The sequence below is a fragment of the Halichoeres trimaculatus genome, unplaced genomic scaffold, assembly GCF_033239565.1.
Source record: "Halichoeres trimaculatus isolate MK-OKI-2021-1 unplaced genomic scaffold, fHalTri1.1 fHalTri1_scaffold_2, whole genome shotgun sequence".
Classification (NCBI taxonomy): domain Eukaryota; kingdom Metazoa; phylum Chordata; class Actinopteri; order Labriformes; family Labridae; genus Halichoeres; species Halichoeres trimaculatus.
This window is the reverse complement of record NW_027437180.1, coordinates 18,788,663-18,814,866: the sequence shown is the minus strand read 5'-3', so window position 1 is coordinate 18,814,866 and position 26,204 is coordinate 18,788,663. Positions and strand designations below refer to the sequence as shown.

Genomic DNA, 26,204 nt, shown 5'->3' with positions numbered 1-26,204 from the left:
TGGAAGAGAGAGTTGAGCTAGCGAGGTAAAGAGAGGAAGGAGGTTTAGATAAGGAGGACACGACCTTCATAGCACACACACACACACACACACACACACACACACACACACACACACACACACACACACTCACATTCAAACAAGGCCAGAGCACAGAACCGTGTCATCTTATTCATGCAAAATATGAGTTTGAATTAAAAAAATAAAAAATAAAATAAAATAGCAAAAATGTTTAAGAGAAAAACAATTTCATATTTATTTTTGTCAAGGATATAATTTGACAAAATTTCATGACATGATAAGTGCTGTCTTTTCTTCATTGCTTCTCTCCCATAGACATAGACATCAAAATAAACCAGAAAATTCAGTAGTTAAGATGTAACAATCTCTGTTTGTAACAAATAGGCAAAAAGGAGGAGGTTACTGTTGTGTTTAAGATTAGATCAAGGCTGGAAGAGACAACAGAGGCAAGCTTTCCACCATTTGTAACATCCGCTGCTGTTAAAGCTGCCACATCCACTCTGACTCTACACTGCCTCTACTGTCTATACATTCTTCAGCTCATGTCTGTTTATTTAATTTAATTTTGAGGACATGGGTGGCAGCCATCATCACGTATTTGCACATGCATGGTTAACAGAAAGTATATTTCTAGGTTCAGTCCTCCCCAGGTCATACTCAGAGTGAGGTTGGTTCAGGTGGGAAAAAACAAAAGGGAATCTCTGGTGCCGAAAGCTGGAGCCAGTAAAAAAAGTACAAAAAAAAATTAGTTCCTTGAGTGTCCACTTGAGGCTGCCTCCAAAAAACAAGGAATCCTCTTTACAGCCTATATATCACAATAGCCTGTTCAAAGGTTTTGGTTCCCAGACCTTATTCTGAACACCTAACAATTAAAAGGAGATGATATTAATTTTATAACACTTCTTCATCTTGATCATTAAAGGTTACAGAGTTAGGCATGATTACATTCATGTTGCAGCTATTTGCCAGGACTTAGAGCTTGTCTCAGCTTCATCTCTTCACCTGTTTCTTTCCTGAGGGGAATTAAAGTGGAAACAGCATAGCCAGTATCACAACCATCATTCGGGAAGTCACACCTCCCTCAACAACATGAAGTCCGTCCTCCATTGTGCAAACCTTTATTTTAAGTTCTGATTCTCCAGTTGTGGTTTCTGCTCCTGAAATAAATCCATCGACTTTATTTGGTTGAGTTTATCTCCAGGTAAAACTCTTCGTCCAGCAGGTTTGCCTGTCCATTTTACATGTGAGTTGTTTAGAAGTTGCAGTCTCTGTATGCAGAGTTCAAGGGCACCAGCTGGTGAAAGGATACAGCATGCAGTGTACAGTCTTGAACCTGTGGATAGGAGAAGAGATGATTAATAATTCAGAGGCATGCTTTCTTCTGAAAGTTTCATTTTTTGTCTTTTATGTGTAGTGACGGGGAAGACATGACAAGATGTGAGAGGAAAGAGAGAGATCACAGGGTGTAGTTGCTGCAGCAAAAAAGTGAGTGTGTCAGCAGGTTTAGTGAGACATGAAGGATAACTATTTTTAAACAGTTCTAGTACCTTAAAAAAAAAAGTAAAGACTAGTCTTTTAATCAGGTACTCATGTTCAACATCCTCACAGTAAATGGACACTACTTATTTAGTCCCCTCAGACAGAGCAGACTCAAAGGTCAGTCATCTAACCTGACAGATAAAGACAAAGGTACAAAAATCTGGATTAAATTACAACAGGATGTCACAAAGCCGCTGTTTGTCCATTTTTTAGTCCATATCAAAACTGGACTGTGGACCTGAAAGTTTGCAGGTAGTCTCAGAGGAGACGTGAACTTGTCTGTGACTTTGTATCGTCCTCTACCAGCAGCCTGTGGAGACTGCGACAGCACCGATACTGACGATCTGCTGCAGCTAAAAAAAGAAAGCTTAAGGAGCTAAAAATAGTCCAGCCAGAGCATCTAATGAAGATGTCACATATTAAAATAATCCTACATAATTTATGCGTCTTCATGATTCCCACCTGCAGCAAGGAGAAAATGTTTTTGCTCCTGTCTTTTCTGTCTAGACATTTAAAACTCGTCAAAAGTTTTGGAATAAAAAGACAAATATAGAAGGCGTGTAGCAAGAAAAATATATTAGTTATTTGTTTGTTTGTTGTTCTTTAAAATTTGAGTTGATTCATGTCATCAGATCAGGGTTTTTTTACAGTATATCTAGGCAAGATACCAAGAACAAGAACTGCCCATGAAAGAGCACCCATAGGTCTGAAAGGTTGTGAAAATGAATAAGTGATAAAATAACAATTAAATGAGTTAATTGATTATATTACTTTTTTGTTCTTAATAATAATGTTTTTGATTGTTGATATGTTTTCTTAATCGTTGTGTTTGTACATTGGCTTTGGCACATGTTTTAAAAAAGCATCTTATTTGAAGATATTACAGGATAAAGTAATGTCTGAACCGATTGTAAAGAGAAATAAATCTGTCAACAGGTAAAAAAAAAGGTATTTCTTTAGTTTACTGTGCTAAAAATAATTCTTTTCAAGAAATTTGACAAGTATTTTTTATCTGTGCATGGTAATTTCAACAGTTTATGACTCTCGGTTTGTTTGCTCAGGCCCAACTTGGCTCACTTCAGTCTACCCCGCTACTTGTTATCAATCAAACAAGCTTCCTACAAGATTTGTTTTCTTCATAATATACCATTGTCTCCTGTAAATGTGTGATACTGAGGGAGGAAACGACTTAAAAACTGCTGCTTACACTCTTTTCTCTATTAGCTATGCTGTGACTTGCTGAGAAAGTATGTGTGCAGATAATTGTGGGTTTATTTATGTTTGCAAGTGACTTTGTAAAAATATTGTATTAAAGGGCCTGTGTTTGTGTAATACTGATAGAGAAACTGTATGATACAAACTGGGCAGGAAACCATTTGTGCTGTTTTTTGCTATGTGAAAACAACATGTCTCAAGAACTGTCTTAATGTGAAGTCAATTCATCAGAGAAAAGACAAACTTGTGACACGCTGTGATCAAAGTTACCTTGTTTGTTCATTTCTCTATCCCAGACTGAGTACCTGACTCTGCTTTTGTCTCATCTTGTCATGTATTATAGATTGCATTTATATTACAGTATATGAATCCATCTCTGACACCCTTCAGCAATGCTGTCTGTATTTCTGTGTGTGTATTTTTGTGCTTTGGCCTGATTTTTCTGGTCAAACAAATCACATTTCCCCAAACAAACCAGGATGGAAACAGGAAAAACAAGATTTAAAAAAAGAGCCTTTGGTGAGAGGAAAGAGTTTTTTTCAGTGATGAACATTTTGGCTGCACCTTTAAGGCTGCCGTGATGTTGAACGTAACTCCTTGCGACACCAGCGGATGGAAACAAATGGAAAAGTTCACCACTGAGCATTCACAGTGATACGTTCTTGCAGCTGGTGAAGGAGAGGACTGGGAAAGACAAACACATCTGTTGTTCTGTGGTGTTACATCAAATTGCTTTTATCTCTGACTGAACAGAGAACAAGATGAACCAGAGCTGCAGAGGTGTCACGTCTTCAGTTCGGATCAGCTGAGGAGTAAAACTGAGAGCTGAGGAAGTTCTGACGCTGAAATATTTATAGGGTGCACTTTGGCTAAATATTTGATTTCTTGATTACAGGTTTTGAGTGTTTATTTTTCACATTTGAACATTAAAGCACAATCTTATTTTAGAGCAAAAAGAAAGGCTTTTCCTGTCCTCTCCAACCTCTCTACTTTTTTGGTGAACTCCAACTCCTCTTTTATAATATATCAAACCAAAAACAGGCCAGAGATATCTTATTTTTGCTGAACCCTGAAAGTTTCTGTGCCACTCTCATCACTTAAAAATCCTTTCACCTGCACTTCTGTTTCTAAAACAAAGGACACCTGTGCACACCTATACAGAATTACTGGGCAGTGATTGTATTTATGGGCACATCATGGAAACAAAAGAGGGAGGATGATAATTAATAACTTTAACAACAGAGACTGTGTTTATTGGACATGTATTTAATTCTGTTTTGTTTCATTTTTTACTTTTATACTTTGGCTCATGTCTCATCTGTTTACATAAAGGAGGCTAGCTTTACGGCTTATACTGCTGCCAGGCAGCAAGGGGAGCTTCATTTTTAAGGCTTTATTTTTGGGGAGCTGTTTTGTCATCTATCATTCGTACAATCTATGGGGCAGGTTGACATATAAAAAGGTGACATGGCCACCACAAAAACATGGATTAGATTGTAAACCATCAGTGTGATGGCATGTCATCAGCATGATGCATTGCAAATGTGATTTCAGCTGGCATGCTAACTTTGGGGAAGCAGGTAATAAGCTGAAGACGTTCTTAATTTGCTGTAATGCAAAGGGCCAAAGAGTGTGTTTTCAGCTAAATTATGAAAGTTTGATGTGATAGAGACATGTCAAGCAAAGGCAGCCACAGCTTTAAAAGCACTTTGAATTGCCATGCTGATATATATATATACTTGCCTTGCCTTTAAGTATACACTGGTGTTTGACCAATTTCACAGTTACTATCATAGATTTTAAAAAGAAAACAGTAATTAAGCTCATGTTACATACTTTTAATTTTAGAATTTCTGACTAGTGTTTGTGGCAATAGATCAGCTGTTTATAGAGTACTATTTGATGTTTAAATACAGAAGTACTGCTGTTGTGGCAATTTTTTACCGAATTGGCAACTGAGATGCTGAACTTGAAGATGACGTCAATCCCAGTCCCAACTTCCCAGTTCTGGGTACAAAGAACGCACCATTACAGTCCTATGATTCATGGGTTAAATAAGTGACAGACTAACCTGGAAGGGTCGTCTTCTTTAGAGAAGCTTCCTTTCACATCGATGCTGTTCATCTTGTTCTCAAACATGCCATAGCTCAGAGTCACCTGCAGCAGAGATTACAGACGTAAACCACACTAGACTTCCTCCGTGTGTGTGTGTGTGTGTGTGTGTGTGTGTGTGTGTGTGTGTGTGTGTGTGTGTGTGTGTGTGTGTGTGTGTGTGTGTGTGTCTGTGTGTGTGTGTGTCTGTGTGTCTGTGTGTGTGTGTCTGTGTGTGTGTCTGTGTGTCTGTGTGTCTCTACCTGTTGTGGTATGCTTCTGTGGCTGATGAGCAGCAGGTTTTCCAGGTGTGAGTGGAATAAAGGACAGTGGACCATCGAGATGCCCAGTCTCTTCTCCACAATGAAGCCCACCGTACAGTCATCAGGGAGACGGATCTTTGCCGATGTCTGCTCGAATTGTGAGCCACTGAAGACATAATGCACACAAAACACACACACACCAGACTTAAGAATTATATCAAACATAGATCATGCTTCTAGTTTTCCAGTTATGAGGTGAGCATTTTTAAAGACTATAATAGGCTCAACTTTCATCTTAAATGAACAGGAGAGATTTTTGCATGATTTGGCCCATTAACCACTTACAGCCTGGACTTTACTGCTGACCTTCTCCAAAGTACACCATAAATATCATGGATTGATTCTCTACCTTCTAGCCCAGGGCGGCCATTAGTCTCAGTTGTTTGATAGCGGTATAAATACAAACTTGCAGAGACTCTTAACTTACTTTGGACTGGTGATTCATCACTCAGAAGATTTAGTCAGCTTTATTTTTCTTTTGTTCAAAGTTATACTGCAGTTAAAGTTTAAAGAGAGACTGTGGTGGATATGTTGGTGCATTCAAAAACTCAGAGATGTGAGAGACAAGAGATGTTGTTCAGGCTTCTGAAGATCAAATGATGAAGTTATAAAAAGCAGGTTGGCATGTCAAAGTTTTTCCTTGTACATTTTCAGTCTTTGCTGCCTTGTTTGGAAACTTTTTTCTTAGCTTTTTACCCCACCAAGATAAAAAAAAGACAAATTGCAATCTCTAAAGGTAGAACAAGGTAACTGAATGTGAGAAATCAGCTGTGGATATTTGATGCATACCTGGCCCATTGAGACATTTTCTCGGCCAGCCGTCGACTCAGACAGAACCCTGCTCCTCCTGTGGCGAACCAGAACTGCACTTCTCTCTGAGAGACACACAACACATACACACAGTTTCAGTCTGAGTAGAAATCATGTACATATGCACAGATTAGTTTTGTTTGTTTATGATTTACCTATCATTGTTTTGATAGATGTGTTTGAACTTCTCTGGTTAAAAACTGAAGTACATAAAAAATCAACTCAATAGCAGGACCAAAGCAGCACAAAGGGCGCTAACTAGTATTGTCTCACTCGTTAGCCTAGCTTGTTTGCTCTGCATTTCTAAAGAGGACACAAACTTAAAACAACAGCATAATCTCACCTTTTAAATGCTAAATTTCTGTTCAATTATTATGTAGCTACTTGTAATTGAGTGCACAGATGATTTTGGTGCTATATTCAGGCAAAATCCTTTTAAATCTGCTTTAAAGAGGGCTTTTTAACAGGTTGGCAAATAGATTAAACTTAATACTAATGACTCTTCATTAGCCAAAACCGTAGAGGAAATACCAACAGCAAACAGACAATTTCATGCCTAGAATTTTTTCATGGGAATAGGTGTCAGATCAAATGAAAGACAAAGAAATAAGGTACGGCCTTTCCTTAGACTTTCAACGGCAAATATTTAGAGTAAGCGACACATTAGACTGGCATATACAGAAGATTGAGACTGTTTCAGAAAATACTACATAGCTCTAACTATGCACAGGACCAGACTAGAAAAGTATTCGCATATACATTTGTTACCACTGGGGGCACCAAAATCAGCATCAACCAAATGTTGTTCTCAGATGGCGCTCAGTGGTCCTTTTGAATTTGCTTGTCTCTTCTTACCGTGTGTCTCATTTCCTTGGTTTGTAGCAGTGAGCCTTACATGACCTCAGACATGACGTATACACACCCTTTCTAGACATGACAACTATAGACATTTCATTACAAAACCTCTAATTATAGACGATCCTACCTTTCTAGATGAGCTTTCAATAAAAATGAAACTGCATCTTTAATGTGGGTTAATACAGTTATAGATTTTTATATTGATTTATCAAAAAATAAAAACTTCATTGATTATCATACTGTATTGGCGTATTCTAGAGTAGCATCTACAGTTTAACATTCAAACTATTTTTGTGTCAGACACAGAAGAAAATAAATGCACCTTTCACTGAACCAAACATCATTACAATTCTTTCATAAGACTATGACGACTGACATGGAGCTTTCACAGATATACTGGTTTTGGAATTATTGTACCCCCTGTGTGGTAATATGATTTTTTTTTTTTTAACAGAACATACAATATTACAATCCTGGTGGTGCCATCACTCAATCCATCCAGCAGTTCATGCTTTGACTCAAGAGTTGATAATCTCCTCAGGACTGTCTGCAGCACATGTAACTCTGTATCACAGCTCCGCAGGAATTAAGATCTTTCTATAAAAGCAGCTCTCTTGTACCTTTTACCCCATGCACTGGACCAAACTTTAACCACAGTCTTTATTGAGAAGGTCTGGTCTAATTCAGGCTTCAAATGTCTGAAAAATAATGAGCCCCAATGTGGAAAATGCGTCAATTTTAACGTCCCAACCTGATTTCATAATCAAGCTCAAAAATGCCAAACCGGTGAGGCTCTGCCTTAGTTATGAGCTCCTCCTCCTCTGTCTCTGGTTTCTCTCAGACCCATATTGATTCTTTGGACTTGAACAGCTCATGATTATCTGAAAAACCTCTCTGGTTTCTATAGCAGATGTGTTGGTGAGATTTTTTTATTGCCTGCAGGTTTATCTGTTCAGGTGATGTTTTAATAGGAAATATTTCTTTTTGTAGTGATCACAGAACAAATTACTGTCGTTCTGGACTTTCCCCTTCATTCTGTTTGAGTATTCACTTTATCTGCACTCACAGTTATTTTGTCTCTCAGCATGATTTTTATCTTTCCTCTCAATCCTTTCCCTTCTTTTTCCTTTCTTTACATCATTTCCTTTACTTTATATTCCCCTATTTTCTCCTCCATTGTTCACCCCCCCTCTTTCTTTTCATGTATCCATTTCTTTCCTTTCATTTCCTCTTCTCTTCATTTTTCTCTCACCATTTATTTCCTCTTCCTCTTTGTCTGTCATTCCCCAGTTTTTGTTTTATTGTGAAGTCTTTTCCTTCTTATCTTTCCATCCTGTTCTTTCCACCCCTCTCCTTTCTTTTCCTCCTTCTCCTCTCTTCTCTTCTCCTCCTGGCAGCCTTGCAACAGTGACAGGAAATCGAAAAAGATAGGCAGCGAGATGTAAGAAAATGAGACTCGGAGATGGAGAGTGGCTTGACATTCGTTTGTGTTTTCTTCACTGCCAGCCAGGATGGAGAGAAAGGAAAACAGGAGGGAAAAGTGAGACAAAGGAATGCAAATACCGGAATAGAAAAGAGACAGAAGAAGCAGAAGGAGGAAGCAGGGATGAATTAAGATGTTAGTTTTTCAGGGTAAATAGCTGCACCTAAAGAGGAGTTTAATACATGAGGGAGTCTTTTCAAAAAATGACCGACAGAGGTTGAAAACAGGTGCAGAGAAGAGACAGAGAGTTTCACTACAAGCCGATATGAGCCTAATGAGGTAATAATCACTCATTGATCAATAAACCAGATATTCTTACCCATCCCAACAAAATATGCATCACTAAACATGTTTATTGTTTCTCCATCTATTCATGCATCTCTCCCTCACTGCATCCTGTCTTTATGTTCTGTTAGCTTCATGACAGTGGAGATGATAGTTGAGGATGGATGGGAAAAATATGGATCATAAAATGGCAACGGTTTATCAAATCGGCAATCTGCAGTTTACCAATCGACAAATGGTCCTGAATCTGTTCGCAGGGGACCTAGGCTTTGTTGTACATTACATAAGAGTCTCTCGATGTGCATTTGAGCAGAGCATGATGAGCAGGGGCATGAAAAAAGCATTTCCCTTTGACTAAAACTGGGACAAGTCCTCAAATTACCGACCCTAACAGGGTGGGCCAGAAAGACTTACCTATCATATATCTCTATTTTGTTTGCTTAGCTTTTGCCCTAGAAACTTAGTTTCTCTTAAAAGGCATAGCTTTTGATGTACCTGAGTTCATTTGTTTACTCCTAATGATTGTCGAGTATGGCATCAAAGGGTAAGCGTGACCAGATTGTGGCCTTGAAGGAGGCTGGACTGACAACAATGCAAATCATGAAAAAGGTGAATGTTTGTCGTAAGACTGTCTACAATGTCATGAAATGATACGAGGAGACTAGCAATACCACCAGCAAGCCAATCCCTGGAAGAAAACGTTCAGTCCAGACCAAAAGGGTTGTTGAGATGGTGAGGAAGAGAATCCAGAGGAATACTCGCAAGAGCATGGGGGCAACAGCAAAGGAAGTGAACATCTCAAGAACCTCACTGAGAAGAATCGTCAAACAGGATCTCAGACTGAAAGCACTAAAAATGCAACACAGACAACTGATTTCAGCCGCTTCTAAGAAAAAATGTCTTGACAAGGGGACAATGATGCTGCAAGAGATCCAGAGTGCCGCAGACAAAGTCCTGGTTTGGTCTGATGAGAAGATCTTCACCGTTCAGGCAGTGATCACTTCCCAGAATGACAGGGTTTATGCACATAGTGCACAGCACCTACCCAAAGGCTGCAGAACTCATTTTCATAGTCAGAAGACAGCTGGAGTCATGGTGTGGGCTGCTGCATCTGATGGCTCAAAGTCTCCTTTTGTCTTCATTCAGGAGGGTGTGAAAGTGAACAGCCAGGTGTACCTTCAAATGCTTGAAGAAAAAGTGTTGCCTTGGTGTATCAATGCATTTGGAAACCAGTATGTCTTCACACAAGATGGAGCACCAGCTCACACATCCAATGTCACACAGGCCTGGTGCAAGCAGCACTTTCCTGGCTCCCGGGACAAAATCATGTGGCCTCCATCAAGTCCAGATATCAATCCAATGGACTTTACAATCTTGTCTTTCCTGGAGATGGAGTATCTCAAGAGTATCTCACAGCAGTGTCACCGCTTTGAAGACAGCTCTGATGAAGTCATGGTCAAAACTTGATGCAGAGACAGCACGGAGCTCATGCCAGGCAGTGCCCCATCTCATCTCCAGGCTATGATAAAGGCAAAGGGTGGCCATACTGAGAGGTAAATCTTTTTGGTGACAGAGAATGAAGTACAGAAACTGTGTTCAATGTTTGTTATGTTTGTCTGCAAGCATTTTTGGATAGTGCGGAAAAAGCAATGGGTAAATCTTTCTGGCCCACCCTGTACTGCCCCACTTTAAGTACCCTTCTGTTAGAGTGCCAGACACACCAGTCTGACACCAGAAAGTGGCACTAGAAACACTACAGTCAGTTAATTGGTTGAAAGAATCGCTACTTTCTTTGTGACAGCAGTATTAAGAAAAAACATTTAACCCTGCCATGTTTAAATCTCCAGTCGACTTCGTGAAAATAACTTTCTTTTTGTTTGAAAAAAGGCATCAAGAAACAGCAAGAAACATCACATTGTGCTTTTTTGTTGGATCTATTAGCGGGGTACACTGTGTCGTGCTGCTGTGCTGTCACACTGTTTCGTAGCTGAGATGCTAGCTACCAAGAAGGGCATGGTTCGCTGCGTAGACGCAAACAGGATCAGGGTTTACCGACCCATAACAAACTGTACTGATCCATACTGGACCGCTTGGTGTAAACGGGTCTGTTTCTCTAGGGGCCTCGAAAAGACAGAGTTTAAACTGAATTCTTGTGTGAAGAGTTATTTTGCTCTCAGCAATGTGTATTTTCCATGCAGAAGTGAAGCTCTTTCTTGTAGTACCTGTTATCGTCACCTTGCCAACCGTGGTTGTCGAGCTTAACCCATAGTAGTGCTGATAGTGTAACAGATTGACGCGACTCACGCCACTGCCCTCTACTGGTCACTTGCATCTTTTCCAATTAAACCAGCATTTAATGGGATTTATTCACTCAACAGTAACATTTTTTTGTAAAAACATGATCATAGCCCGTTGAGGGAGAAAAGCGAGAAAGTGTGACACTACTAAATTGGTGTGCCAGTATGTTCTGAGTGGCGAATGACAAGCAATGTTTAAAATGAAGACAGTTGGAAATATCGCAACAAAACAAAAGAATAGAAGCAAGAGGATAGAAAACACTGGTTTCCTGTGAACCAAAGTTGGAAAAAAGAAAGGAGCAGATATAATGGAAAAAAATGAGAAAAAATATTTGAGAGGCAAAGAGGAGGTAAAGACTCTTAGGAGGAGGAACAACAAGAAAAAAAACCTCTGTGGTGTTATGTTAAAGACAGTAATGCATCACAGAGGGGTCACCCTGCCTTAAGGAGTTATCGGTGCAGATAAATTCAATTCTGTCTCGGGGAGTTCCAGTGCGCTGTGGTGTAAATGCTGTTTGAGAGGATTTTCTAACCCTGCCAAAAGAAAACCCTCAGGGGAGACTTCTGTGTTTGGAGAGCACGAAATGAATATGCTGGGACTGTTGGATATTATATGAAAACGGTTTCTGTGACACAGTCTAAACAAACCCTGAGCTCTAATTGGGAGAAATGCTGATGTGAAGCTGGTGCCATCAAGAGCACAGTAAACCACCTCTGTAACTGAGTGTAGACTCCACTTATAAATCCTGTTAACTTTTTCTGGGCTTTCTAGTTACCCAGGTAGTTTAAATACTTGATTCTGATTGGTTGAAACCCCTTGACAACAGTAAATAATTCTAAACAGAGAAAAGCCATAACCAGATAACATAAGTATATTTAATCCATCCATGGAAAGCAGTTCAGCACAATTTTTCTCTGCCCTTTGATTCTGTGTCAAACAAAAACCTTAGTTTAAAATTGACTACTTTGCAGCTATTACAACAGTCTCAGATTTGAAAGCCAAAACAAACTGATGGAGCGTTAAAAGTTATAATTACGCACTATTTTGTTGTCTAAACACTCTTTATTTTTTAAAAAAAAGGCCCACGTGTAAAGTTAGAGGAATATGCTATGAATAAACTGCTGTCGTACCGTTGCATTGCCCTCCAGCAGTTCATGAGCAGTGATGGGCTTGTCCAGGCTTGGTTTGCCCACATAGATGTCACCATCCTGGGGGAAAGTGGAGAGCAGGGAGAGGAGGGCCTCTGGGTTCACGTAGTTATCATCATCAACGTGACAAAACCACCTAAGAGGGCACAAAGGGAGGGACAGAAAAAAAGACATCTTACATAGAACAATCTGATCTGACTTATTGGACTGGATTCTACACTACTCTCAATTCCTCTTTCTGCAGACTTGAAAACTAATTTTATACTTCCAAGTTTGTGCCTTCAATCAAGCTATAACTCACAAAGAGTTGAAAATTGCTTGAATGAGAGCAGATGGTGCATTAAATTATCATTAAAAAGTCAGAAGTTTTTGGTTTATCACTTTGCTGAAGTTGGGTGAGTTTGTTTCAGTGTATTCACAACTTTTTCAGAATAATAACTTCATACTCAGAGAAAGAAATGAAGACCTCCAACTTGAAACAGTTCCTCTGGGGGAAATGAAATTTCAACATGATCTTCTGACTTTTGAACTGGTGGTGTGTATATATATATATATATATATATATATATATATATATATATATATATATATATATATATATATATATATATATAAAAGTGCTTCTTCCATCACTTGTGATAGATTTACAATTCTGATCAGTATCTTCAAACATAAATAATCTGCTATCAAAATATAGTACTTGCTTGGATTTTGTTTGCAGGATATTTTAGAAACAATATCTTTATCATGAGGACAGAAAAAACTGAAATTTACACTAACTGAAAACATTTGACATATACAACTACTTTTTTACCTCTAAAAATCAAAGCTTAGTGTTGCTCTCTGTTTTCTTTTTGTATATTTTCTGTCTTATCGCTCCTCTATTGTAAAAGTAGGTGGAGTGGACAACCTAACTTGACAGTGTAGGCTCCAGCCAAACAAGCCTCTCACCTTGTCTCTGTTTTCTCTGCCTCTATCCCTCTATCTCTTTGATGTGTTTTGGGTTGCTGGGGCCATATGGGACTATGTGGTGGGTTTTGTCGTATACTGGTGTTACTATTACTGGCTGGCATGAACGGCCCCTGGGCCTTTTTGAATGAAGCACTGCAGTACAGGTAGTGCTTTAATATTGTGTGGATGTACAGATGGTGGATATTATGGGCAGTGGGAGTTTGCATGGTAGCTCTGGGATGCAAAAGCAAACAGCAGGTGTCATGGACATAACTGAACTTATCGCCAATGACGGTAGGTACCCACCTGATAAAACCAGTGATGCACTAGTTCTCACTGGCTTGAGGGTTCATATCCAAAGGATAAAAAAGGTCAGTATGCTGAGGATTAAAATTTGTCAATGAAGATATTTGTTGTTTTATTTTTGAGTTTCAAAAATCTGCTCTTCCTAATGGAAAACAGAAAATTTCAAGAAAAATATTTTCACATCTTTCTCTGGCAGGATTTCCCATCCTTCTTCCATCAAGAATTTCACAGTTTTCTTCTGGGAGCAATTATGCTTATTGATTTCTCTCTTGCCACTTCCATGACTGGACATGATGTTAAATCGGCTTCCAAACCCAACAGACTCTTCCTGCAACATCAGAATCCAAATGACAAGGCTGCTGGTACAAAGTGCTGTCCTGCTTCCTCTGCCATACTAATAGCTGCCCAATGAGTCTTACGCTTCATCCAAACCAAACAGCCTCACTCCTCTCTGCCGTCCAAATAAAGTGAGCTCCAGAGCCAAGCTGAAACTCCTTCATTTTCTCTGCCATTTTCACTACGTAATGGTATTCGAAGACTTAGTCATACACCAAACACAAGCTGTTTGGTCTTATTGTGTTTTTCAAAAATCAGAATACGAGAAACACATCATCCAGATTCTTCTATGGCTGCCTCAAGCTGGGGAGAAATATTTTTAGGTACACTACACCACACATATTGACATAGAAACATACATTTATGTAAAGTCAATGTAAGTTAACTGTAGTATTTGTCATGAGCTTTGCGAACAAGTTCCACAATACAAATAGAAACACAGTACAACAGCATTTGATATAAAATACAAGTATCATGTAAGGCTGCTGAACCTCCAGTTGTGTCTTAAGGGGGGCACTTCAGGTACTCCACCAAAAAACCCATCTTTCAGCTATTAAAAAAAAACAGCACTTCTTAACATGAACAGTTTTAAAGTCCTACCTAGCTCAGCTTTCTGAGCTGACACTTTAAGCATAACAAGCACAACATTTTTAGAGCAGGGGTTACCACTGCATCTCCATCTCACCATCACCACAGCCAATGAATGATTCACATTCTCCTCATCCATATAGTTAGTGCCATGGCATTGATTCATAGGTACTCATTAAATAAAGTTGTCAACAATTGTCAGTTGAGGGTTGCAACGCTGTCTAGCTGTGATGTGATATGGGGCGAGTTTGGGTGCATGTCCAAAACTCATCAGCATAAAATATATTTCCTATGTATAAGGTTTATTCTTATTTTTGAATTTATTTTTTATTTACAGTTCTTTAGTTTATTGACATGCAGGGTGCTAACTTTGCCTGGTATCCATTTGCTCTGGAAAAGTGCTAATTCTAGCCACTTTAAGCAATGCCTTCACTTCTCCCTTTGGGTTTCCCTCTGGTTTGGAATAACCCTCCATAAAATGTGACACTGAAATAACCCTGCAGTTTAGAATGGGACATCAATTAAGACCTGGACATGATTAAAGGCCGACAGTGAAACAGAGACCCCTGAGCCCCAAACTAATGATGCCTTTGGGTGCTCCTCATCAAAGCTGAAAGTTTCAAAGTTCATCGCCAGAGGAAATTAAAACTGAGTGGTGGACAAAACTTGGGCAGGTCTTCTGATAATAAAGTTTAAAATATTACTCATGACATTTAACTTCAACACATCACAGGGGACAGGAAAAAAAGATTACCCTGTTGGGTTTTCTTACTGACCCACTTCATTTACCCCTTACTGCCTGAATTGACTAACAATTCTAAAAATTGATTGTTTCTATGTGATTTTGCATTCTTACAGATGTTGAATAAGTGGAGATTGTAAATTTGAGTATAGTATATACAATAGTTATAACTGAGTTATATTATATAGACATGAGAAGGTTTTCCCCTGACCAATACATTGTGACAAAATGAATCTGATACAATCTTTGGTTTGTCTGCAATATGAACCAATAGGTAATAATGAGATACAAAGATCATTTTAGCTGCATCAAGACCTGACAGAGAATGTTGCAAGTTTGGGACAACATACATCAAGGGGTTAATGTAACTTGTAATTGATGGCTAAGGTGAGCTATTTGTTTTTTTGTGTTGCTGAGTGCAGGATGTTGAGAAAAATCAGAGCAAATGAGCTCTAAAGATCGAAGACATCTGCAGCAAATATGATTTTTATCAATACAATTTGAACAATCTATGTTTTTTAAAATGCCTGAAACTTAGTTGAAGTGGTGGTTGGATCAAATGGTTGACAGCATTCTGAAAAAAAACAGCCTTTCTTATTTTCTTATCTTATTCTTCTTATTTTTTACAGCAAATGTATACAAGTTGCATATTTACTGGCTAAAATAAATCCGGAAGAAATTTTTCCTCAAAAAAAAAAAACACTGCCTTTGCATTCACAGGAAAAAATCAGCAAGGGGATAAGATGTTGTTTATGTCAACAGGGGGCGCTGGAGCTAAGCTTATTTGTTGAGTGTGTTTATTTTAAGCTAGACCCATGTCTAATCTGTTAACATGGAGGGGGCCAGTTTTGTGACCCATACTAAAGCCAGCCAGTAGAGGAGCTCCTAGTGTTTTGGCTTTACTTTTAGGGAGCTTTCATGTCGTCCATCACAAATCATGTGCTTCTGACTCTCACAAAAACCTGTTACTCCGTGGGCTTTGCCTGCTTCAGGGATCTTATTTCACCTCTTTTTTCTTCACAGAGGGAACACATTGTCCATCTCACGTAGTTCATTGATAATAAAATCTATCAAAGCCATGTCGGTGTATCTCATTTGCTGCACATTAATCACCCTGTTCAAACAACACAGTAATAAACCATCCATGCACTCTAATGTTTCAATCGAAGCTAAACCTGTTTGCTCTGAATAAACTGAAGAAACAGTGTTCAATGCGCAGCTGCAAATATTGATTTCTGAACTTGCACAGATTTGATTGACAGCTGACCTCTGGGCAGTCCTGTGCAAACAGACACTCAATAAATCAATGAACATACTGGAGAAATAAAAACAAAGCTGTAACTCTAACTTGTGTTTATGCTCATGTAACCTCTGGAAGACTGCTCACATCTGCTGATCTTTCCTTTCACTATCAGCTGTTTGGTATCTCAATTTGCTCTTTTAATTCAGTTTGGACACATTATGAATCTGTTTACCTCTTGTCAGAGGCCATGAAGCCATCATACTCTGCAGACATTTTGCAGGACAGAGCCTGCTGGCTGTGGTCTGACTGGCAGCCTGTCACCACCATGTTATAGCCTGAAAAACAGACAGAGGGAAATGATCATTTCTCAGTTTTCAAAGATGCTTCATGTTGTCATTTTGTAAGCATTGCGCATACTTTGCATTGCTTGTTTTCTAACCAAACAATTACTCGAGTCAAAATAATCATAAAGCACCAAATGAGTTTATAGCGTGTGCCAGTGAGAGAGAGAAATAAACTTAGAGAAAGACAGAAAGACAGACTGTAATGGAAGACAAGAAAAAGCAATGTGAACAGTCTTGAAAATCAACCAAAGTATTGTTTTTAGCCTTTCAGTCCCAAATAAGCAAAAGAAAAAGTGTAAAGAATGGATTAAACTGAGTGTTTATCTTCACACTGTGACAGGATTAGCTTCAGTCGCTCTAAACTACAGCACGACAACAGCACCCTTTGTTTGATGTGTATTGTACATCCTTCAGAGATCATCAGATGGTGGGGATGCAAACATTCTGCTACGGCACGTCATACATGCAGCTTTAGCCTCAGTCTAATCTCTTTTTACTGATTTTACATAAATCCTACAACTACATAGTCAGAGGTCTGTTTGGGAAGAGTTCTGACTTCCTTTGTTCCTCCGAGCGCAGATGTCTGCATCAGCAGACTTAAGCGTATACTGTGAGCATGTAGCAGAGATAGATCATGGCTTTTTCAGGGCTGATCCAATACTAATTACTCATTTTCAAGGAGGTCGATAACCAATATTTGGAGCTAATATTAATTTGCAGTAAAAGTGAAAAATTTGGGGTCAAAATTTTGAATACAAACTCGAACAATTAACTTCATTTAATGGACAGCACATGTTTAATAAAGGCTCACAGGCTCAGCAGCACATCCTATACAGTTAAATCAAAACTTAAACACCTGGGACTTGGATGTTTATTGCAACTTCAGGAGAGTCTGCTGCCTAAAGTTTCCTTCGAAACATATACCTACTCTCCGGAGCTGCTCCATTTGGCAAAACCTTTATCTTCTCTGCAGCCTGTGTGAGCATGCACAGCTTTTAGTGCTGATTGGCTGTTACCTGAGCCATGGCTCTGCATGTAACCAATCAGGTGGAACTGTGGGTGGGACAATGCTGGAGACAGAGAAGTGAGAGCAGGTGGAGGGGTGTGGCTGCATCAGAGCTAAATTATCAGTTTTAAATGGGTTTCTTATCAGCCATGGGATTAGAAAAGGGCAGATGCTGATATTCTTTAAAATGCAGATAATAGGTCTGTCCTAGTATGAAGAGCAAAACCAGGAAGATTACACCCCTGGCTACATGATCTCTAGGAATAGATATCTGCATGCAAGAGCAGGCCACAACCGTCAATAAATAGTGATTTATGGGTGAGGGGACTGAGGGCTTTTGGGTAAAGCATGTAGCAGGAGACAGAGTAATAAGTTATGGTATCTGCTGTTGGGCTAATACCACTACAGCGTGTGTAACACAACAACACGTGCTCAACAGTGGAAAATAATATACTTACAGGCATAGCAAGTAGTAAAAAGTATAAATCAGACACACTTCACTCAATGTGAGCAATGTCATCAGCCTGCTCTTTCACTCTCAATCAATGACCCTTCTTTGACCTGCTGCTGTCACTCATCCACATACTCTGAGATCTTGCTCACATTTTGCTCAGGGGCTGGCAGGAATAACATCTGGATTTAGTCTAGTGGAGAGAATCACGCAGCCCATACAAAAGTTTTCATGAGTTTTGTGTATTTATGAAAAGACCTTGAGATTGAACTCTTTTACTGACCTTCTGAGTGCAGGTCCTCATCCTCTGTGTCTGTGAAAATGAAGGTCTAGACAAAGACAGAAAAGACAGAGAGAGACTTGAATATCTTAAATATACGACCTTAAATGATAGTCTTATTGTTTGGGCAGAGGATCGGACACACACACACACACACACGCACACACACGCACACACACACACACACACACACACACACACACACACACACACACACACACACACACACACACACACACACACACACATACAGAGTTACCACAGAGGATCAGTATAGTTTAGAATACAGTTAATTCAATGTGACAAAATCAAACAAAGTTCCCGTCTAGCAGATAAAGTAAATGGTAGTTACACACGTACACATACACAAACACACAAACAAAAAGAAAGAAAGAAAGAAAGAAAGAAAGAAAGAAAGAAAGAAAGAAAGAAAGAAAGAAAGAAAGAAAGAAAGAAAGAAACCGTATATAGATAATTAGAGAGGCAGATAAGTAGATAGAAAGATCCATTGTACAACACTGACCTCTGTTGGTATTAACCTGTAAAACACCTAAAGATCAGAGTCCCTGTTTTCTGATCTATCCACTATCCTATCCTCTCTTATTTAAGGCCTTAAAAGCCTAAAAAATAAGTAAGAAACATCTGTTTTTGCAACCCTCTTGTCATACCCAGTCTGTAAGCCCCTCTGGCTGAGCTAAGCAGCTTGTTCAACGTGTTCATGGGAGCAGGTGCTCAATGTCCTCAGACAGCGATGAATCACGTTGCATGAGATTAACACAAGCTATGACTTATGTTTTATTCAACACATGGTAATGCATTATTGTGTCCTGGAAAGAGAAAGTAAGAATAAAAAAATGTTGAACGCATTTATGTTTTTCTTTGTTTTATCTGTCTCATGACTTTACAGACTTTCTTTAGATGATAGTCCGCACAGTACACGGAGATTAGGTTTTGAGGGGTAAAGAGGCACAAGGAGCAAAAAAGTGATAAGAAATATATCTCACAGACCACCTCTGCTGCCTCTTTTGCTGTTTTTGTCCTTAAATTTCACACAGCTATTGAGCAGTTATCTCAACATCAGATTGAACACAGGGGTGCTTTACTTGTTCAAAAAAATAGAATCGATACTTTTCAGGTTTAAAACAAAAAAATCTGTAACACTTTATCACAGCAGAGCACTGCAGTAGACACAGATGTTGCATGTTGACAGAGAAATATTCATCTTCATTTTCTTATCATGCAAATTGCATAATCATTTTTCACCTTACCAAGTACTTTTCCTTGCCTTTTTTATCATAAAGCTTAAAATCTTTAATAATCTATGCTTTAAGTTTCCCATTATCTTCTTCTCTGTATTCTGACAGGGAACTGTTCTGTAGATTTCCACTAGAGGGTAGCAGCGCTGATGTTTCACTCATTCGTGTGTGACTGCTTTTGTTTTCCTGCTTCTGTGACGCCTGGTGTGAGGATAACTTTTGGAAAGTGAGGATATTTTGACCCTTTTGGTTTTCAAAGGTTTCTTGGACCTGGTTCTTGGACCAGGTAAGGTGGTAGAGAGTGGCCCTTCCTGGTGCCTTGAGTGAAGTCTATCGACCAATCAAAGGCTGTGTTTCAAACTTGTCATCATTGAAAGGCTCCATTACAAATGTGGGTGATCACAGTGACTGAACAGTTAAACAGGGTATACTGAACACTGGGCATCCTGCTCTTACAAAGCTCACATAGGAAGATGGAAAAAACTCTCCCATCATACACCAGAAAGTAATGGGGGTTTATTCACATGTTGAATCGGAAGTGCATATTTGACAAAGTGTGAACAGTGATACAACAACATATCTGATACCAGCGTGATGTAGGTTTTAACTGCAATATTTCCTTTTATGATCCTACTTTAAATTTCCTTCCCCCATGTAAGTTTTAAGATGATTTCTGAACTTGTAGAACCTTATCATCAAAAAAAATAATTCTGAGGTCACTGAAAGGAACACACAAACATACATACATACATACATACATACATACATACATACATACATACATACATACATACATACATACATACATACATACATACATACATACATACATTTATCGAAAATACGAGCTGATCCACCACCCTAAAAAAGTATCTGATAAGAGGCACATCCGCTGTAACACTTCTGTTTCCGGTGCTTAGCTGATATCCTGGCTGAGTGACAGCAGCTGCCTTGTTGGTAGAAGTGACTTGTCACTCAGTATGATGGGCAAAGCCTGACTGACTGACTCTGTGTGTGTGTGTGTGTGTGTGTGTGTGTGTGTGTGTGTGTGTGTGTGTGTGTGTGTGTGTGTGTGTGTGTGTGTGTGTGTGTGTGTGTGTGTGTGTGTGTGTGTGTGTTTTCAGTTCTGAATCTGCCTTTGCACTTCCTGTTCTCTGACCAGCTTCCGGTTCAGTATTGTTAAAGGAGTGTCTACTCTGCGGCTGCTTCCCCTCGGCCCAGACAGCATGCCTGCACAACTTCCTTTGTGAATGTGTGTGTGTGTGTGTGTGTGTGTGTGTGTGTGTGTGTGTGTGTGTGTGTGTGTGTGTGTGTGTGTGTGTGTGTCTTTACTTTATCTGTGTGTTCATGTGCCTAAATATATACAAGCGAGTAAAAACTCTGAGAGTACATACGAATTAAGAACCACTTCATGTCGCAACATTTCTTCCTCCTTCTATTATAAAACAAAGTTCATATTCACACTTAATGGTTGAAACTATCTCTGTTTTTAAGTAGTTAAACTGATCCTTCCTGAGTAAATGCATTCATTTCTGCTTTCTGTCATCCTTGTTTTCACATGCCTCTGTAAACCCGGATACACACAGTAAGATCATGGTGCTGGTTTGGGGCATGACATTTTGATGGTACCAAAAGAATTGTACCAGATTTTAAAACCCGATCTGCTTTATGAACAATCTGTGCTGCGCTGATTTGAACCTGTAATTATTAAACATGATCAATATTAACAGTATCATATTAGACATCCTGTTGTGTGTGGAATCAGCTGACAGTTGAGCATGCACACATGAGGAGTGGAACAATAGCCAATCAGGAAGCAAGCTGACCGAAGAAGAAGAAAAGCACAACAATGTGCAAGTAAACATAGTAAACAATGTGCAAGACATGGGTACTCTGATCAGATACAGACACAGTAGAAAAAAACATGGATGTAATCTGAGTGGAGGTCATCACCTGTCCCCCTGACAAACAGCTCTCACAATGCTCTCACTGTCAGTCTAATCAGCCACACTGCTACCTCTGCATCACCGTTATGTTGATAAAAACAGATGATTTATTGGAGAGTAGGCCTATCTTTGTAACACTTTTTACAAATGAGGAAATGAGCTATGGAGACCAAAATCCTTTTCATTCCACACTGTTAATCTGTGTTATTCTGAGACCTTGGTATCTGGAAGCAGCCGCAGGTGGACACTGTAAGAACTGTAGTTTTTGCACTTCAATGGCTTCATTTTTCAGAACAGGAAGTTGCTGCTTGGTGTGACTATGTCTGCATCTTTGTGTGTAAATGCCAACATTTTTTTTTCAAAGCTTGTGCACTTTCACACGCATGCGTTAGCAATTTCATTTCTCTAGCAAAGGGAGACGTTTTGTTTAGTTCCCTGATGGTTTTACCTTTCACAGTATAATATTTTTTCATATGCTGACTGTGTTTTCTGTTGTCTAAGTCTGAAAAGAACTTAGCAGAAAACAGAGGAGTTGTTTTGAGTGTGCCAAAATATTAAACTTGATCAGACCTGTCCAAAATGAACCAGCCCTTTTTGATTTCTCTGCACAAAGAGTGGAAAAGAGAAGCTGCATGAAGCAAGAGAGACACTTCTGCTAAAGATCAATTCTCATATGTTTCACTCACTTCAAAAGAGGAAATGAGCAGTTTCGTGATATGAAGTGTGCTTATAGAGACATTTTTGTTAGAAAACACATTTCACAATAATCGGTCTACATCAAACCAAAGTGTGGACAAGACTTGGTCATTTTTATTTTTAATTTGATTTTTTGTGAATCTTTCCCCTCATTCCTTGCTTAATTACTTCTGTTGTGCCACTTCGCAGCCAACTCAAAATCCTGTCCATGTCTTGTTACTTAAATTGAACTGAATTCTGATGATGCACTCCTCTCAAGTTTGACCAATAGTCTCTGCAGATTAGAGACGCTGGACTCTTAGGTTTTAAAACAAGGCCTTTGTAGAGTGTTGTGTTGTTTTGACAAGCCACTTATCACCCGTAGATACAGAGTGAGTTGGCAAAGCTTCACAAAGAAGACAAGTGAAATGCCAGCCAGGCCTGAGTGTGTGTGAGTGGGGTGTGTGAGTGGTGTCTATGTGTGTGTGTTGAAGAGATGATTAGAGAGTAGACAGACAATAACATGTTATTTCAATCCAATCAGGCTGTTTCTTGCTGATTTTCTTACATTTCTAACAGTAACTGAGTTTGTCTCTCATGCCAGTAAAGTACCTTTAAATTCAACGACAGAAAAATGAACAAGAAGAAAACAGGGGGACAACTGATGCCTTCAGCTCTCAATACCACAACTCTCAAATCATTAAAATAAAAAGTAGACCTATAATAAAAGCTACTTAGGGTGAACAATTGGCAGAATTAGTCGTCAAAAGTAAGTAAACTTTTGAGGAGTAACACCAAGGTTTCTTCAGGTGTCACACAACACTCATTTTTGATGTAGCTCCTGACAGATTGTGACTAACTATTCTCCAGTCTTAGTAGACAGGCTAATGTTGAACCATTAAAGCCACCCTCGTCCACTTGCTTAGTTCTTCTCCTCTGGCGACTCTACTACGCTGATCATTTTTGCCAACAAGGTGGCCCACAAAAGCACAGAAACATCAGACACTCACATGCGCCTTGGTTCTGGAGATCCACGTTTCGAACAGCAGCGCCAGACGCGTCCTGTGAAACCTTCCTGTGGTCTTGACAGCGATAAAGATGTCCTCTACTTTTAGTTTTTGCTGGGAGACCTCTGCACCATCAGGAGCGGGGTTTACCCTCCTGACACTGCTGCTGTTTTGAGCCGGGGTTGGTGCGTCTTTGGCCGGAGACGGAGCCTGCTGGATGGAGCGGTGAAGCGCGCCAGGTAACGGGGGGTGAGCCACGCTGAGTTTGGGGAGGCTGCTGGTGCGTAATTGGAAATCCACGTAAAGAATTATGAAGAAAGTGAAGATTAAAACAGGCAACCTCCGACGTATCCATCTTTTATGCATGGTAGAAAAATGTTAGTTTATTCTTGAAATTAAAGTCCTTATGTTTGCTCGTTTTGGTCTCTTCTTCATACTCGTATACTCGTGTCGGAGTCTCTTCTTCAATAAACTAATAATAATCAATATATGGTTCAATTTCCCGTGAAAACATAAAACCTGTATGTTGTTCAACGTGAACTAAGGCTCCATGACGTGACCCTTTTCCTCTCATTTTCTGTGAAAAGTCGCTGACACTGATGTATTTCACTTTGACAGTTTCAGCTCTGCCCACCAGCGTCAAGTGTAACCATAGACTGAGGCTCCCACGGTACAACTTCCTGTACTTGATTTCAAAATAAAACACAAATAGTGTGAGAAATTGTGTACTTCCGGTTACAAACTTGCTTTTCTTTACAAAGAAAAGTTCAAGTATGAAACTCATAGCATAGTATAAAGACACTATCAAAATACAGTTCAGTCAATGATTGAAAATCTTTATGCCTAAGGATAGAGGTGAAATAGTATTTAGTGAGGCTTTATAGGTGCCTTTAAATGTAAATTTATGTACTCAAATATTATTGTTTGTGTATATTATTCCCTTTTTATCCTCTTTTAAACTTTACAGGGATTGAGGACAGTCTCCGTGTTTGTACAATTTGCATTTTTTTTCTTAAATTTTAAGACATTAAATCTAAAAAAAGAAAAAGTAATTTGTACATTAAATCAAGAGAACCCAGTAAATACTCTTGTTGTCCAGCCTGACCCATAAACCAGTCTGTAGGTCTATAAGAGTCTCATACTGTATCCACTGTCTGCTGTTCCTGTGCTGCCGTCTCTGGAGACCATCACCAAAGAAAGACAGAGCTTGATACAATTAATTCAGCTCAGACCCTCATCGCCACCTTTGTTTATTTGTCCTTTCTCAGAGTTCTCACCTTACACCCATCCCTCCATCCCTCCCCTCCTCTCTCTTGCTCTCTCTTGCGGGCTCTCCCACTGACCAGCTGCTTTCCTCTTCTCCACTTCACCTACCTGGCTCAGGAAGAACCAGCCCACCCCAACTCCACCCCTCCAGGTCCCGCAGGTAAACCAGAGACGCCCGGGGCACACCCTGGCCAGGAAAGGCCCAGGATCGCCTTACGGCCCAGCTGAAAAGGGCCCTTTTTAAAACAGCAAGTACATTGCAGCCCCACTTTGAACAAAGGACCTGAGGAGTCGAGGGACCAGACCCCTTTGGAGGGCTTTGTCTGTCCCCCAGCTCCAACCTCAGAGTCAGACAGAGACTTGGACTGCAGTCAAGAACTGGGATTGGAGAACAGGACAGAAACAGAAGCAAGGGGGTTACTGGATTAAAGACTCTGAGCTGCAGGATTTGTTCACATTTTAACCATGCAGTGAACAGATTGTAACCAGTATGGAGATTCGGTTGTCTCTGTTGTTGATAAATTATTGTGTTAGTTTAATTGTCTTTTTGCCTTGTATTTTTAGACCTGAGCTGTAGCAGACACTATCAATATAAAAAAAAATCACTCTCAATAGGAAATGTCATTTTGTGTTGATTGTGGCGCCACCTGGGAACATTTTTTCTTGTGCTTGTACTAGCATACCTTAACAAAATTTTATTCTTTGCTCATCATACAGCCTGATGTTCCAACTGCTTTTGTCTTCTCCATGTACACAGTTATGTCAGGTTAGACAATACCATGACTATACATTTAGGCTTAACCATCAGAAATGACAGACTTCTTCGTGGGCATTAGTCACCTTGACAGGCACCTATCTCTGTGGTGGTTTCAGACAATTTACAGAAATGTTCATTATTATTGTAGGACTCAAGAAGGCAATAATATGAATCATCTTGTAAAAAACGGTAGTGTTATTAAGGAGACACAGAGCTTAAATCCTGGGTTCCTCTGATATCCCAAACCTCCCTGAGGGGACCATTGAACTTTGCAGGAAGGCACCGTGACCTGTGGAGAGAGAGAGAGAGAGCACCCAGACACAAATTCCTCTGACACAAGAAGCTCCTCGAATACACCATAAACTACACCTACCTTGGCCTTAACATCAGCTCTGCAAGAAACCTAAACAAAGCTGTGAATGACCTGTGGTGCAAAGATCATTAGATTAGACATCCCAATTCCAATCTGGCTCAAAATACTAAACCCTGTTGTAGAACCTGTCTCACTCTGTGGTTGCAAAGTCTGGGGTCCACTCACTAACAGAGACTATACAAAATGGGATAAATACTCTGCATGCAGAACTCAGCAAATCCATCCTCTGTGTTCAGCACAAAACACCAAACAATGCACGCAGAGCAAAACTGAGACAAAATCCTCTAATTATTAAAATTCAGAAGAGAACCGTCAAATTCTATGAGCACCTTCAGGAAAGTGAGCTCAGCACCCTCCATTACAAAGCCCTCACCCACACACAGGCTGTAAACTCTTGAGAGAGGCCAGCACAGATGGATCTTGCTCCCACGAGAAGACAGACTGTGCCCCCAATGTACACAGGGTCTGGTGGAGACTGAGTTGCATTTCCTGACCTCCTGCCCCCTACACCAGGACCTCAGAAACATCTTTTTCCCACTGATCACAAACACACACAGAGAGACTTTCAGAACATGCCTGATATCCACAGACAACCATACCTGCTCA

At 39.7% G+C, this 26,204-nt stretch overlaps 1 protein-coding gene across 1 annotated transcript; it reads right to left on the bottom strand.

The window, feature by feature from the left end:
* Nucleotides 1-308: 308 nt before the first annotated feature.
* Nucleotides 309-23,850, bottom strand: mfng (MFNG O-fucosylpeptide 3-beta-N-acetylglucosaminyltransferase). The gene is made up of 8 exons (XM_074665547.1): nt 23,206-23,850; nt 18,322-18,367; nt 16,470-16,572; nt 12,054-12,207; nt 5,979-6,064; nt 5,130-5,295; nt 4,847-4,932; nt 309-1,354 (listed from the first exon to the last, which is right to left on the bottom strand). The coding sequence occupies exons 1-8, from the start codon at nt 23,566-23,568 to the stop codon at nt 1,303-1,305; spliced, it is 1,056 nt and encodes a 351-aa protein (XP_074521648.1). The 5' UTR covers nt 23,569-23,850; the 3' UTR covers nt 309-1,302.
* Nucleotides 23,851-26,204: the final 2,354 nt, after the last annotated feature.